A 16,524-nucleotide genomic window follows, 5' to 3' on the forward strand; every position below is an offset into this window, starting at 1 on the left:
AGCTTTTGGTTCTCGATCAGGTGTCTCCTCCTGATGGGTCAGTCCTGCGACTCCTATTGCCTGATGTGGACACTCTGAAAAGAACCGAGAGGGCATTATTGCAGGTGCCTTCTGCCTGAAGAAGCCCCATGCAGATGCGAAAACTGAAAATCCGTTTGGGTCTGCTGGTGTTGGGAAGGGTTTCTGCGTGTTCCAGGAGGGTTCTAGGCAGGATCCCTCTTTGTGAGCAGGAGCGTGGATCCACCTGTCTTGTCTTCAGTTGTTTACGGGAGTGGTTCATGGGCATTAGCATCGACAAAGAGCTGCGCGCTTGGAGTCTGAGAGCTGGCTACAGACTTGTGTAGCGGCCCTGTAGGCCTCACCTGCAGGTGTTCAGGGCGAAGGGAGAGAGGAGTGTGAGCCTTGCAGCCAGAGTCAGGTTCCAATTGCTGTTTCCTCTTCGTGTGACCCTGGACTGGGAGGTGGCCTCCTTTAGCCTGTTTGTGAATCTGTAAAATGGGTATGACTATATTCACTTCTTCCTGGATATACTGTGAATTGTCAATGGGATTATAACACATGTAGAGCACTTCCCACCGCTGGGCGCTTAGGAAGCGTTCACTGTCTGCCCACCGGTGATGTGTCAGAGCAGGAAGGGCTGCTCCTGTTTGTGGAGGACCCACTAGCAGACTCTTGACTAGGCTGTGAATTTGGTTATTTCCTTCAGTTCTTGTAGCCGCTTGTGCTAAGTGTGTTTATTCTCATCGCTGGAAGAGGAGCCTCAGAGTAAAGAAGACTTGGTCATCTGTCCCAAGTCAGATCATAATTTCAGGTGCAGGGGCCTCGGTAAAGTGTGCTCATTTGGCTTTTCCCTTCCCTCCATTCTGTACTGGAGGCCAGGCACCAGGCTTGTCGCCTAAGAATATTCCATAGGTTTTATTTATATTCCATAGGGTTCCTGTGCTGCTCGAGCACAATGTCCATAGGGGGACATGGGTACCAATGGATAAACGTGAAAACAAATGAGCACTAACCGTCGTCAGTTCTGCAGAGAAAAAGAGCATACCTTGCCCTGCGGGGCTGGGGAACTTTCTAGTTGGGGCTGCTCTGGTGTTAATCTTAGTAAAACAAGTTCTGTTACCAGACAAAGACAGAAGGACAAAGCCTGTGTTACCAGAGCAGACTTTGGTAGCTGTCACTCCGGCCTCTAGAGCAGGGGCTCAGTAGTTGTGGCTAATGGGCTCAGCTGCTCTGTGGCATGTGGGATCTTCCTGGACCAGGGATTGAACTCGTGTCTCCTGCATTGGCAGGTGGATTCTTCACCGCTGAGTTACCAGGGAGGCCCCCGAACCCTTTTAGAGAGGAGGAAATAAAGGCCAGGAGTTTGCATGCAGGCCTTGGCAGTGCCACCACTGGTCTTCTTCAAACCTAGTTTGCTGTGGCTGCAAAGTCCAGGCTCTGTGAACTGCATCCTGTAGCTTCTTCCAAACAACCCGATGACTGAAGATAATTTTCTTCATTAGTAAGAAACCTAAGTGACCACAAGAGAAAGAGGTGGTAAGGAATTGTTTGGAAAACTAGCGAGAAGCCCAGTCCCTTCCAGCCGTGGGAGCTTGCTCCCGGACCAGTGACACTCATCCCGGCACCTCCTGCGGGCCTGATGTTCAGGAACGACTGAGCCGTTTGAGAACATTTCAGCTTGTGACACTGTTGATTAGAACCTGTGGCCTCTTGGTCCCTGGTTAATTTTCTCTTCAAAGCCATTTGCATTTTCTGCGGGCTACTCCGCTCAGATGTAAGAATAGACTCTTTAAAGTTCTTGATGCAGTTTCTTAATGAGGCTGTTGCTAAGGAAACCTAGCAAAAACCCAGTAGATATGCACATAATAATGGTAACCTCGGAACTTTGTCGATTTAAGCTCAGAATCAGAGGGGTGGGAGGCTCAGGAAAGGCTTTCTGAGACAGAAGGGGGCCAGTGTAAGGATGCAGCTCAGGTTAGACGGAACAGCTCCGTCCCAGCCAGCAGGGCGCCTGGCCTCAGGACGTGTGTGCGGTCCTCACAGAGAAAGGAGGGCTTGCATGGGGAGGGAGGAAAGTCAGGGTCTTTGTTGGAGAAGGTGAAGAGAGAGGGAGCCAGAGTTTCTGCTTGAACAGGAGTTAGGAATATGGCTTGAGGTCCTCATATTTGGGGGAGAGGAGTTTTGTGGGGACCTGAGGAGGAGGGAGTCTGTCTTGGAGGGAAGTCCACACACTGGAGAAACGGGCAGGACTGGGGGCCCTGCCGGGTGAGCTGCCTGCAGGCTGGGGCGCGGGCTGCCTCCATCCTTACACTGGAACCCCAGGCCTCGGTTTGCAGGCCGGAGCAGTGACGAGACGGGGAGACGGCTGGTGGGAAAGGAAAGCAGAGAGCAGTGCCCCGGGGCTGTGCTTGCTATGTTCAGCACCACCAGGCCTGAGCCGCCGGGGGTCTGGGAGGGTGCTCGACGGGAGAAGGAGGGGTCGCACTTTCCCACGCGGGACGCACAGCAGCTGTGTACCCCACAGGCCCTCTGGCTCCTGCAGCTCGCCATCTTTCTTCTTGCTTCAGCCGCCGGGGTCCTCCGAGCTGCGTCTGCCGTCGCCTCTGTTAATTACCCCTGCTTCACCTGGCCCTCGTTTCATCTAAATATTAAGTCCCCATTTTCTCCTCACCTTCATTTTTGTCTTTTTGTCATTATTGTTGCTAAATTGTGTTTAAAAAAATTGATTTATATCCTTTTTGAGAATGAGGCCCAAAGTAAAGAAATGTGTGCACAGACTCTCACAGACACTTACTGCTGTGAAAAGCTCTGAGCTGTTTACCTAGTGGTTACACTGCTGGCTTGTCGTCGTGCTTAAGAAACGGAGGCTGTCATCACTCCATCACAGGGTGGCTGGGTTAGGTGGTGCTTAGGTTAGGTCGTGGATGAAAGAAAACTTCTTGTAAGCCGTGCAGGCCAAAGTTGGTGTGGTTATTATTCACATTTCATTTTCTTTTTCTCTGGTTCTATATATTTTGTGTTTTGAGAAGTTATGTGTTTTAAAATTCCTGCACAAATTCCAGTGTCTTTCCCTTTCTTTTTCTCTTTCCTTTCGCTGCGTCTTATGTTCTAAGTAGTAGATGCCTTTGTCCCAGAGAATATGGGCCTTCTTAGCAAGAGGACAGGGTGAGCGTGGAGACGTGGGGTGCAGAGAAGGCCTTGGCACTTCCGCATGGAGCCGCGTCTGTGCCTCTGCCTCCTACCGCGTCAGCGCGCTGACGCGGCTTCCCCTTGCCTTCATGTTTCATCGGGTCACTGTTTTATGAAAAATTGTCTGTTTCCCTTTTTCACCTGGAAGGCTCTCTAATGTGCTCTTTCCTTCCCTCCGATGCCTCAGCTCTCTGAGGAGGAGAAGATCCAGCGCTACAGCATCCTCTCCGAGCTCTACGAGTTGATCGGGTTCCACCGCAAGTCCGCCTTCTTCAAGCGCGTGGCTGCCATGCAGTGCGTGGCCCCAAGCATCTCGGAGCCTGGCTGGAGAGCCTGCTACAAGCTGCTCCTGGAGACACTTCCTGGCTACAGCCTGTCACTGGACCCACAGGACTTCAACAAAGGTACCGGAGCCGAGAGTTACTTCACCCCAATTAATGCGGGATGAAAAATTAAGCAGACCTGCTGTTTGTCTTGGATGGTGTTGGTGGTCAGGCTCATACTGTGGGTCGGGTAATTTTGAACCTGAACTCGGCCCCTGGCTTTGGTCCCGGCCATTGGTGGCGTGTTAAGTGCCAGGGGTTGGGTAGAACTGGAGGTCAGTTGCGAGCAGGCGTGTCTTGGTTCTTGCTTTGTGCTGGACACTGTGCCACGTGTCGAGGACACTCAGCCATGTCTGATTTCATCCAGTGGCACTTTCTTCCAGATCTTTCACTATCTCACCCAAACAGAAATCACAACAGATGCTTTTCACCTGCCCTGTCACCTGCTCTTCCTCTGATTCCTTTTTCCTCTGTGTTCCCCCAAGAGGTGAGGTGGACTCGAAGGTTTGCGAGCGCGTGTGTCATGGTTGGCACTTTTGGATGGACCCTGAGTTCTGGATGCGTTGATGCGAGCCTGTGGTTTCAGCCCAGTGTGTCTCTTTGGCAGTGGAAACCTCAGGGTGGCGGCAGTCACCCCCACACTGTGGGCCCCTGACTGGCCTCCCAGGGCTGCTTCGACTCCCTCCACCGTGGTCACAGACTGTCCTTGGCCTGCCAGAGCCCCGAGACTGTGTGGTGTTGAACTGAATGTCATCTTGGAGCCCGAGGCTTGAAGGGACCCACAGCCAGAAGCCAGAACCTCCCTGTGGGGCCTGTCCCTGCTGACGGCCCCCTTGGCTGGCCCTCTGTGTGACCCGGTGCCCTGGGCTCTGAGCCTGTCGCCTCCTGGGCTGGGGCCGGGGGTGGGTGTGCGCTGAGACGGGGCCTGTGTGATGGAGGAGCCTCAAGTGATTCCGAGAAGGCCGATCTGGCTCCTCCTCTCTCCTTACAGATGGGGGACCGGGGTGGGCCCTGCTTGGTGGTCTTTGTGCTGGGGGCTGTCCTCACCCGTGGAGTCAGGAACGGGATGCTGAGAGGGGGCTGTGGGTCCTGGTGGCCCGGGAACCCCTTTCGTGTGCTTGTGGGAGGCTTCAGTACAGAGGGCAGGGGCTCTCCAGCGACTCCTGCTGTGATCCCTGCACATCCCTGCAGGCTGACTGTGGAGTGAGCACGCCCTGGGCTGCGTGCGGCGGCCGCTGTGGGCTCCCCCCTCCCTCCCTCCTCTGGACGCCCCTCTGCCCTCACCTGCCGGGCATCCTGCAGGTCTCCACTGAGTGTCCCCGTCGTCCCACACCTACACACAGTCCCTCTATTTTCCTCGTCACTGACTCCTGTTCCTCTTTTGCCGCGTTTCCCGTGAATTTAAGTACATTAAGACAGTGGGCAGTGGTTTAGCACCCACCTCCCTCCCTAGGGTGTGTGCCCGTGAGGACGGAGACCTTGCCCCTCCCAGCGTCCCCCCGCAGATGTCCCCGCAAACACGCGCACGGAGGGCACACAACTGGTGAGCGGCTTCCGTGACGTGTGCTTGTCGCCATCTATTGAGCAGAGTTTGTTTCTTGATCTTAATTTTTAAATCACTTGAACAAAACGTGTTTCTTTTGAAAAATGAAACAAACAAGCACACCTCCCTGTATTTGGTGCTTTTTACCTAGCCTTCTATTAATATTTTGGGAGGGGACATTCACCATCATTTTGTGAAAGAGGTTGGGGAGGTGAGGTAAGAGATTGAATAAAGTAAAAATGATAAAAATCAGCTGGCTGTATTTTTTTTTTATAAGAAATAAGTTACTTTAAATCCCATCTTCACTGTTGCTCTGGGCCACTTTAAACATTTCTCAGAGAATTAAGTGGAAATCTACTAACACCCTATACTTGCGAATAAAAGGGAGATTGTCTTTATTCTCAGCACCTGAAATGTTTTTCTGTTTCTTGAAGATTTTCCTTGGCTGGTATGAAAGTTGAGATAGGAACACAGAAGGGCACTGTGTATATTTGTCAGCTTAACAGCCTGCTTATTATCACTTTAATCTTATTTGTCTTCTGTGTACGAAGATTTTTTTGATCATACCTTCTGCTTAGCCTTTTCCTGAACGAGGGATTAAATTTTCCCCAGGAACTCTTAGGAAAGAGAGTGGCATATGAGTTTGCCTTAAAAGGCCGTAGTTGATGTAATAAACTCTCATATTGGTGAAATTTTTGAATACAAGAATGTTGAAAATTTTATCATTGGCTCATATGCTGCAAGTCTGACTTAAGGATAAAAAGATTCAGATTTTTATAGGAGCAATTTGAATTGCATAGAAATTATGACGTATGCTATTTGGTGTTAAGAAAACTTATGCTCTTATCATAATTGCCTATGGTGGGAATTGGATCCTTATCTATTAAAAGAAAATGTACAAAGTGATATGTGCCCCATTATTGACATGATGTGCTAGAGGCGGGTTAAGTTGGGTCATTTGTAAATCCGGGCTGGGTTAGTCGTGACGTGGATTTCAGCCTCTTCATCCTTTTCAGAATCTCTTTTGCATCAGCCTGTGGTCTCTGGTAACGTGGAAACACCGAGCGGGCTTGTCCTTCTCTCCTTCCCTCTTGTTGTTTGAAAGGTTTTCTGTAAGATGGAGTGGTAGGATATCAAGGTTTTTGTGTGTGGGTACGTCTGCTCTGCTCTAAGAATCTCAATAATTATTGTTATTCAGCAACTTAAAAATTATTATGAAATAATTAAAATATACACAAATTAGAATAGTACAATGAGCCCATCACCCATATTTTAAAATAATTAGATTTGGCCATATCTGCTTTATTCATACCTTTCTTTTTCTTTTAAGAATTTGTTCTTAAATATTTCTTTGTCGAAATATTTTTACAGCAAATCCTAGAAATCATGTCCTTTTAGCCTATATACTTAAGTAGGCATGTATGAAACACAGGCTTTCATCAGGCTTTCAACTTGACCCACGAGCCTGTTAAGTGCCAGCTGTGTGTCAGGCCTCTTACTGGGGTACCTGGATGAATACAGCGCCATCCTGGCTCCCGAGAAAGTTATGGACTGATGAAGGAAACCAAGACACGAACTTTAGGCACTCAGTGTACCTGCCAGAGAGCGCCCGTGGGACAAGATCGTGCAGGATTTGGTGGAAATCCACAGAAGGGGCCGGTCAGCCCTGTAGGCAGGGCTGTGGGGCTAGGACAGGGCGTGTCCTTTGCTCAGAGTCCTAAGTCTCACCCCAGCCTTTCTGCTACCCCCCAGGCTCCCTGCACACACAACGCTGGGTGGCGACTGATTGTGATTCCTGTCCCTACATCTTCTTCATGAAGAAGTTTAAGGTGGAAAATATTTAAAAGCACTGACTGTTGCCAAAAGGGACACAAATAATTATCTCTGAAATCTTGTGTTTTTTTTTTTTTTTTTATTTTAAACTTTTTGTTTTACATTGAAACAATGTAAAACATTAACAGATTAACGGGCTTCCCAGGTGGCTCACTGATAAAGAATCTGCCTGCCAGTGCAGGAGACCTGAGTTTGATCCCAGGGTCAGGAAGATCCCCTGGAGGAGGAAATGGCAACCCACTCCAGTATTCTTGCCAGGAGAACCCTATGGACAGAGGAGCCTGGCAGGCTACAGTCCATGGGGTCACAGAGTCGGACACGACTGAGTGACTGAGCATGCGTGCACGCGTAGGCAGTTGACAGTGTTGAGATAGTTTCGGGTGAACAGCATAGGAACTCAGCTGTACGTTAACTCCTGGGAACCTAAAGAGATGCTTTTTGATGGCTGTGCAACCGATTTCTTCCACCTCTAATTTCAGATACACTAAGTTATTTTGGAGGGAGCGGGCACAGTTTGTTGGTAACCATTCTTTTCTCATTTAGCTTTCCACTTTTCTGTTTTTACACTTTAGAGAAATGTGATTTTTAAATTTTATGTGTTTGGTTGTTGTTAATTAAGGCTCGTCAAATATTAGTATTTTCTTGGGGGAATAAAGTATGCTATAACTCAAATACATACCACTGAAAATATAATCTTTTGTGCTAACCTTATTATAAGTATTTCAGAATGGGTTGTTTTAGAGATTGTGTGTCTTTGTGGTGGCTCCCGAGGGGCCCTGGCGCTGCCCTGTGGCCCGTGCGCCTCGAGGCCCGCTCTGATGTCCCTTGGCTTCCCTCGTAGGCACGCACCGAGGCTGGGCTGCCGTCCAGATGCGTCTGCTGCACGAGCTGGTGTACGCGTCCCGGAGAATGGGGAACCCTGCCCTCTCTGTCAGGCACCTGTCCTTCCTGCTGCAGACTATGCTGGACTTCTTGTCAGACCAAGGTGAGTGGGCTCAGACTCCGGTTGTTTCCCAGGAGAGGGGGACGGGGCCGTCTTGGTGCCAGCCCCGTCGGCACCAGCTCGGGAGATGGGGTGGGCGGTATCCCCGGCTCTCCTCGTCTTCTGGGCCCGCTCCTCCCTGAGCACCTCTCACCGCCCCATGCTGCTGCTCTTTTTGCCGCGCTTGGCCTCTGGCATGGCCTCCCCTCGCCTTTTCCCGCGCCTTGTGAAACGTAAACATCAGAGTGTAACATTTACATGGAGAAGCGCACGATTCACAAGAACTCTGCTCAGTGAGTTTTCACAAAGTGACCATGTGGTACCTGGCACCCAGATGGGACACATGCCTGGAGCCCAGTGCCCCTCTGTGCCCCTCTGGTCGCTTCTCACCTTCTGGGCAGCATCTTTCCAGACTCCTGGGGGATTGTGGGTATCTTTGCCCACAGGTCAGGGCAGCTTTCTTCTTAGTCCTTTCCTCCAGCATCTTTTCATCTTACATGCTTCCTGGGGGTCACATGTGTTTTGGGTTTTGCGTGCAGTCATCTATCTCCAGCCCGGGTCCCACCCTGTCGCTGTCCCCAGGGAGTTGGTCCTGCCTGGAGTCAGTCCCCAGGGAGTCATCATTGTCTGCCACTGCACTGTCCTCTGTCCCAGGGGCTCCAGCGAGGCCTCAGGCGGCTCAGTTACTCAGTCTCTGCCAGCATCCCAGCGTCCTCACCTCCTTACAGAGAGTGGGGATGCTCCATGGGCACGCGGGGTGTGGGTGTCCTTCCCTCGGCTCCTGGAGCTGTGTCTCCCAGGTCCTGAGAGCGCTCAGCATGCTCGGTGCTGTTTGTGCGTTTCTCCGCGTGGGGTAGCTCTCGATTTCCGTTTAGGACTTCAGGCGGCCCGAGGGGTCCCTGTGGACAGCCGCCCCTCGGGGCGTCCGTGGTCTCTGGTTGAGTGTTGTCCGTGGGTTGCGTGTATCGCTGTGCTGTGGTGGGCTCGGCGGTATGGAGTGCCTGCACGTGGCCTCTCTGAAGTGGGAGGAGGAGGAGAGGCCGAGGCAGGGCCCTGGGGTCCTGGAGGCTGACGTGGGCTGGCTGGGCCTCTCCGTTGCTCGCGGGGGTGATGTTTTGCTTGTTAAGGGCGCTGCTCCCCTGCCACTGGGCCCCTGCGGCTTCTGGAGCCTCCCGGGCCGGCAGCTCTGAAGACGTGTTGCCTGGCGCAGCCCTCAGGCTGAGCGGACCTTGCTCTCAGCCTCAGGGTTCTGAGCGGCCCCGGGACCAGGCCCCTCTCCCGCTCGTCCCGGTTCACTCGGTACCCTGCCCCCACAGTGCCCAGGGCGGTGGACGGTCTCCCACGCCGGGGGACCGTGAGCCGCGCTGTGTGGCCCCTGCGCTTTCCCTGAGCTGGCGGGTCTCTGTTCTCGCCCCTCCCCATCGCCCCGCCCCTCTCCTGTCAGCAAACTCCCCTGCGTCTGCGCTTCCCCTGGGCCGCCTTCTCACGTTCTGTCCTGTCCTGGGGGAACCGTCCTCCTGCAGTTGGTCTCCCCTTGTGTGCGGCCTTTGTCGCCGATCCCCAGGAGAGGAGGAGGTTGCTGACCATTTGAGGTCATGTTAATCAGTGATCTAAAGATGCTGGTCCAGGGCAGAGAAGCTCAGGACATTTGACCCCGGTGAACAGACTGCCACCTCCTGAGGCCTGTGGGTAGTGGTGTTAGACACGGCCTGAAGTCAGAGCGCCACGGGTTCTTCCCACTCAGCTGAACTCTAATTACCATGACCTCAGATCAGCAATTAAACTCTTTCTGAACCTTCATTTTCTCATTTGTACAACTCAGGTGCTAGAAACTGTGGGGTAGTTTTTTTACTGTTTTAATGGTAGATATTTTAATTGATTGGGTGACCTTCTAGAGTGCACATGGCACCATCCACTGAGTTGATAATTAGCATTTCTAAAGATCACTGTGTTGAAATGGAATACGGGATGGAGGACTGGCCTCCTCCTTGTGTGTGGACCTGTCTGGGTGTTTACAGGTAGAGACGGCACAATCTGGGGTTCTCCCCCCGCCCCGCCCCTCACGGGTCCCCCTCCAGTCTGTGCTAGTGTTCCTGAACTCATAGGAGGAGTTCTGGGGCCAATGGTTCTTCTTTTTTAATGACAAATTTTATTCCAAAGTGTCCCTAATAGTACCAGAGACATTGATGTAGAGTTTGAATATTGTTTCAGGTAAAGTGAGGGTGCATACAAGTAGTATTTGTAATTAATATATTTTCAGATAATGTGATTTTAAATGTCTGTGTTAAAGATGTAATGAATGTTAATGAACTTGTTTATAAAATGAACAAACTCATAGACACAGAAAACAGCCTATGATTACCAAAAGGGAAAGAAAATGGGGATAAAGTTGATGAACTAGATAAACAACCAGGTCCTACCATATAAATAGCACAGGGTACTATATTCAATATCTTATAATAAACTATAATGAAAAAGAAAAGAATATAATAAATGTTAATAAATAAATGTCTTACTGTCTTATCTGTTTCGAAAGGTTTGTATGTTCCCGATTTACAGGGTTTTTTATTTTTTCCTTAAGAAGAACCACTTTGAGTAATAAACAGAACTCCATTTATAACATAATAAACATTCTGTGAATTTCTTCACAGTCCAAAGGACAAAACCTCTGACTTTGTTAGAATTTACATTTAACCTTAAATATGCTAAAATCCATCCATGTCAGCTTTGAAATTTTAATCTTACCTGATACTATGAGATAGGTCAATGCTCAATGGGTGGTCAGATCCCTAAATTTTGCTGTTCAGTCACTTTTCTCGATCTTGCTCTCTGATTCTGTACGTTAGCGTGTTCAGTGCATCTGTAATAAACTTTTAAGATGAAGGGGAATTTCTTGCTCATTGTTTGCCTGAAACCCTGGCTTGTGTTCCTCTTTTTAAACAAAAACATGCTCCAAAAATCCACCCAAGTTCAATCCTTTAAGGATCGTCTTTGCTGGTGGATCCACAGTATAGGTCGTCCAAGGCGCGTACTCTGGGCGGTGCTGGGACCAGGGGTTGACGTGAGGAGCGTGGGATGTGGGAGGATGCTGTGGTTACGGCCCAGAGGAGTCCCTGTAAGTAAGGATGTAGGAGTATCTCAGAGGACTGGCAGTTCTTTTCAGAGGTGGAAGGGTGGTTTGGGTAGTGTTCCATGAAAAAGATGACCTTGACCTTGAGGAGCAAATTGGTGTTTGCCAGCGGCGATGGCACCCCACTCCAGTACTCTTGCCTAGAAAATCCCATGGATGGAGGAGCCTGGTGGGCTGCAGTCCGTGGGGTCGTGAAGAGTCAGACACAACTGAGCAACTTCCCTTTCACTTTTCACTTTTCATGCATTGGAGAAGGAAATGGCAACCCACTCCAGTGTTCTTGCCTGGAGAATCCCAGGGACGGGGGAGCTTTGTGGGCTGCCATCTCTGGGATCGCACAGAGTCGGACACGACTGAAGCGACTTAGCAGCAGCAGCAGCAGTGCAGACTGAGCAGAAGGAGTAGCTTCAGGTAGGAGGACTTTCTCCAGTTCTGGTGGAATTAGGATGTTGGGCTTTTTTGGGGAATGTAGGACACGGTGGTTTGGGTGATTCTGTTGCCTGGGATTCTGGGGAGGAAAGTGGGTCATGAGCAGTCGTGCCTCGTGCCCCTGCAGTTCTGCTCTTAGGCACATGCTCCCGAGGTTTGGAAACACGTCTACACAGAGACAAGTGGGCACAGTGGTATCATCCCTCGGAGCCAAAGAGTGGGAACCGTCCGTTGATGCCCATTGACTAGCGGATGAAGGAAGCGTGGTGTGTCCACCTGGGTTTCTCGTCCTCCTCCTCTCCCTCGTGCTTCCCCACTTCCTGCTTTCCTTCTTCCCTTTGGCTGACACGTGCTCACCCTCCACAGCTCAGTGTGGCCACCACTTCTTGATGCCTTAAGACTAGCTCGCCTTCCTTCAGAGTGTCCTCACTGGAGTCGTGTGTGCCCAGCCACCGAGCACGTGTGCCCACTGTATTTCAATCACTTACTGACCTGGCAAGCTCCCCACCCAGGCTGTGGGGTTTACAGATGGCTCAGACAGTGAAGAATCTGCCGGTAATGCGGTCCCTGGGTGGGGAAGATCCCCTGGAGAAGGGCACGGCAACCCATTCCAGTATTCTTGCCTGGAGCATTCCATGGACAGAGGAGCCTGGTGGGCTATAGTCCATGGGGTCGAAAAGAGTTGGACACAGCTGAGCAACTAACACACACCACACAGGCTGCGGGCTCTCCGAAGGTAGGTATATGTCTGACTTGCTCTTTCTCTCGTCTCTAGTGGCTTGTACTGGCATCCATATATGGCTGAATGCATTACTGATGCACTTTTTTAAATGCGTAATTTTTTAAAAGGGAAAAACAATAATAAATGCTTTTCCTTTAAAAAAAAAAAACTGTTGAGACTTAATTTGAAGACCGCACAATTCATCCATTTAAAACGTGCACTTCAGCTTTTCTGTGTATTCACAGACGTGCACCCATCGTCATGGTCAATTTTAAAACATCTCATCACGTCGAAAAGAAGCCCTGTTAGTGGTTGTTTTAGCCCCTGGGGCTCGTGAGTGGCGTACTTCAGTGCTCACAGCCTGTTGAATGTGTTAAAAATAAACACTTTCATTTGCGTTCTTTCTCTTTTGGGTTGATTTTTGCTGTCATGGGGAATGCTGTGGTGAGCGTCTTCAGCTCTTTGAGCAGGAGAGAGAGTTTGTCAGGGGAGGGTGATTGGGTCCGCCGTCCTGAGCGTTTGCATCGCTGTTGAGGCGTGTCAGGGTTGCCTCCTGAGAGCTCTGCCCGCATTGTGCCGCCGGTGGCACTGTGCCAATTGAGCGTGTAGACGGCGTTGCCTCACTGTTTTAATTTCTGTTTTCTGGGCAACTTGCGAGGTTGGACGTTCGCTTCGTGTGCCCGTTTACTAATTGTATCTCTTTTATGCAAGGCTCTTTTACAGCCCTGTCGCTTGCCTCATTTGCTTCTCATTTCTTGGGAGGCAGGTGGTGTCCAGCCGCTGTGCCGAGGTCTGTAACGCTTTGAGATGCTAATTAAGCCCTTTGCCTAAGGTCTCCCAGGTACTCAGGGCAAAGCCACACCCGGAAGCCAGCTCTTAGCTGCGGTCCAGGGGATGGCATCTGTGGCACATTGCCCTGTGCTGTAACGCACCGGGGTGGTGGACGCCTCCCGAGAGTGCTCCGCCTGTTTCTGAGGTAAAGCCGAGAGCAGTGGGCCGGTCTGCTGTGAGCGCTTTATGAATCTCCGTGGCATAGGATGAAGCTTGAAACTGTTGCTGAACTTTGAGAACATCTGACATCACAGAGGATCAGCTCAGCCTACCATGTGCGAGTTTAACAGTGAGTGTAAAGCTCACAGCATGTGACCCTCACTGGCCGTCCTTTGGTTTCTTGAACATGTCAAGGTTTTCATTTTTGTTTTTTTCCCCTGTCTCAGGACATCGCTCTCTTACCTGTCTTTTACATGGCCAGCCTTCCTGCCTTGGGTTCCAGGTGGGTCTGTGCTGGGACCTCCCCATCCCCACCATCTGTCACTTCCTGGTCATGTCCTGACTTTTCCTCAAGGTGGGCAGTTTCTATGGCTGACCCTCTAGTTCCCTTTCTGATAAATCCTCTCCAGGAGAGTCGGGTCCCTCAGGGCAGCAAGGCTGAGTTATGGGTGAGGGGCTGAGCTGCCGGGAAGAGGGAAAGTGAAAGTGAAGTCGCTCAGTCGTGTCTGACTCTTTGTGATCCCATGGACTGTAGCTTACCAGGTTCTACCATCCATGGGATTTTCCAGGCAAGAATACTGGAATGAGTTGCCATTTCCTTCTCCAGGAGATCTTCCCAACCCAGGGACTGAACCTGGGTCTCCCGCATTGTAGGCAGACACTTTACCGTCTGAGCCACCAGGGAAGTCCCTGGGAAGAGGGGGGTTTCCTCTTTACCCCTGGGAGGTGTCATTTGGGTTTTGTAGGAAGGAACAAGGCGGCTAAATGCAGCTGCTGTTCAGTTGCTCCATCATGTCTGACTCTTTGTGATCCCGTGGACTGCAGCCTGCCTGGCTTCCCTGTCCTTCACCATCTCCCAGAGCTTGCTCAAACTCATGTCCATTGAGTTGGTGATGCCATCCAACCATCTCACCCTCTGTCGCCCGCTCTTGCCCTGCATCTTTGCCAGCCTCAGGGCCTTTTCCAATGAGTCCGCTCTTTGCGTCATTCGGGTCAGTATAGCTCAATACAGCACTGTGCTGCTCAGATTACCAGGGGTGCCCCCACAGAGGCACACTGTGGGGTTGGGGGTTACCAGCTCTTTCCTGCAGGCCCTGCTTCCTCTGCGCCCCCCACGAGGCTGCCATGTTTTTCTCCTGAGCCCCAAGTACCTGGGGGCCTGGAGATGGGGGAGAAGTCCTTCCCAGGTGCTGCTCCAGGCAGCCCTCCTTCAATTCCCAGCTCCGTGCCTGGGGCGCGCCCCTCTGGTTATGGTCAGTGATGCCCCGGGGTCACTTCTCCTGCTCCGGGCTTTCCCTGTCCTGCGGCCATCCTCTGCCACTGTCTGCGTCCTGGTGGCTTTGTCCTTCCCATGGAGGTCAGCCGCACCATCCTTCTCTTCTCTGTCCATGCCTCTTGCTAGGGAGCCCTCAGGCCCCGGGCTTCAGGAGCTCTCTGGAGATGAGCGCCGACCTCGGAGCAGGAGGCAGGCAGGCTGTGTCTCAGACAGAGACACAGGCCGGAAATGGCCTCACTGAGACCATGCTCCCACCAACAGTGTCTACTTGTCAAAGCCCGTTTCCCGCAGAGCACACTGGCCTCTGTGTAAAAGGCAGGCTCCCGGGCCACAGTGGGGCCCTGGAACCGGCCCCGTAAATTCTGCGGTAACTGTTGGCTGAGCGTCATCTTCTTTCAGGGTGTATCTCCCACAAGTTGTTGTTTTAGCCTCTCGGTCGTGTTCGACTCTTCGCGACCCCGTGGACAGTATAGCTCGCTCGCCAGGGCCGTCTGTCTGTGGGATTTCCCAGACAAGAATACTGGAGTGGACTGCCATTTCCTTCTCCAAGCGTTATTTTCTTTCAAAATATATTTCCCACAAAGGCTAAGCCTTATTTGAACCAAATAGCCAAATCCACACCCAAGGACAAAGGTTGTAATTTTTGTATTGTTCCGGCGACAGATATTCTCAGTTTCCTGCTTTCCATTCCTGACATGTTCATTCTCTTGCGTGTTCCCCCAGATGGTATATATGGTTTCTTCGGGGGTTTTGGGTTAATATGCTCCATTTTTCACCTGGGTGGAGGAGATGGGAGGCAGAGCACATGAATTGTTATGTCACCGAGGCCTGGTGGGAGCTCTTCAATAAAGGGCTGTAATTTGTTTCCATTGCAGTTTATGCAGTCCCTTTTGTTTGTTCAGAAATGGGCAGAAGGAGTTGAACAAAATCCCAGAAGAAATGAAGAGAAGCTTCTGACTTCATTTTAGTTGTGTGTTGAAGAGATAAATGCTGTGGAGGGCAGCATAATAAGTACCTGCTAATAAAATGCATTTTCAGTAGGAAAAAACCACACGTGTGAAATAATGAGGTGAAGAAAAACTATCAGTATGTCAAAAGCCCAAATATATTAGTGCATTTTTACTAGTTATGGGAAAAATACTAATTTGCCAAGTTTTAGGCGAAGCAAGATAGAACGTCCTGGGGTGGTGTTGAGAAGGGCCTTCTGTACCTTCTCAAAGCATTTTACTCCCGTGGGGTGTGGTGGTCTGCACGGTGCGTGCTCTCCAGCAGTGGAGTGCAGGCCTGCTTCCCCATCACCTGCCCCCCGTCTGCTGCATGAAGCGCCAGCGTGCACTCTCCGGGGCAGGCTGCCATCCTGGTCGGGGATGTGGCGACACATTCTACGGCATCTCTTTGCCTCTCAAGTCGCTCTCTCTCTTCTGTCTTCTACTCGGATCGTAAGGTGATCTTCCCAAAACTGATGTTTATCCGTAGCGATCCACGTGTAAAGGCGGGACAGCTGGAATGGAGACTTTTTACCCCCCCAGGCCCCAGCCTAGCACAAGTCTGGCTCACAGGGGCTCAGTACCTGCTGGGTAAAGGGAATTGCTTGTTTTCTCTGCGTTGTGTCCTCATTAGGAAAGTGAGGATCACGTCTGCCTTGCTCTGCTGGTTTAGGCGGTGGAGACATGTTTATAAAAGCCTGAAACGTAATATATGCGCAGTACATCATAATTGTTATCACTTGTGTTGATTTGTTTCTGACTTCTGAAGTGTTTCAACATATGCAGGTCTTAAACTGGGAAACCATCCAGTTTACTGTCTTGAGGATTGTATGTGTATCGTCCATGGGGTAGTTGAGCGGCCTTGGACGAGATGCTGGTGTCCCTGGCCTGGACCGCTCTGTGTGTAGGATGGGGATAGTACAGCCTTGTGTCCGCAAGGGGCACAGTGCAGAGAGACATCTGGGTCAAGATCCTTGGGTTGAGGCAGACCTGGGTTTGCCTCCTGTGTCTTCTGTTGATTAAATGTAACCTTTGACAATTTACTTACATTACTAAGTAATGTAATTACATTACATTACTTTCAGTTGTAAGATTAAGAAGATAATGTCTGATTAGCTGGAG

General features: G+C 50.8%; 1 protein-coding gene across 8 annotated transcripts in view; it reads left to right on the forward strand.

Annotated features, from left to right (window-relative positions):
• Positions 1–16,524, forward strand: part of TRAPPC9 (trafficking protein particle complex subunit 9) — a 386,159-nt gene that overhangs the window by 48,143 nt on the left and 321,492 nt on the right. For all 8 annotated transcript variants that reach the window (XR_009740729.1, XM_061438516.1, XM_061438519.1 and 5 more), the window contains 2 exons: positions 3,377–3,593; positions 7,730–7,873. Coding sequence is in view for 7 of the 8 variants with exons in the window: in XM_061438516.1 (XP_061294500.1) it covers positions 3,377–3,593; positions 7,730–7,873 (361 nt within the window). In the remaining variant the exon portion in view is untranslated. The remainder of the gene's footprint in view (positions 1–3,376; positions 3,594–7,729; positions 7,874–16,524) is intronic.

The sequence above is a fragment of the Bos javanicus genome, chromosome 14 (assembly GCF_032452875.1).
Source record: "Bos javanicus breed banteng chromosome 14, ARS-OSU_banteng_1.0, whole genome shotgun sequence".
Classification (NCBI taxonomy): domain Eukaryota; kingdom Metazoa; phylum Chordata; class Mammalia; order Artiodactyla; family Bovidae; genus Bos; species Bos javanicus.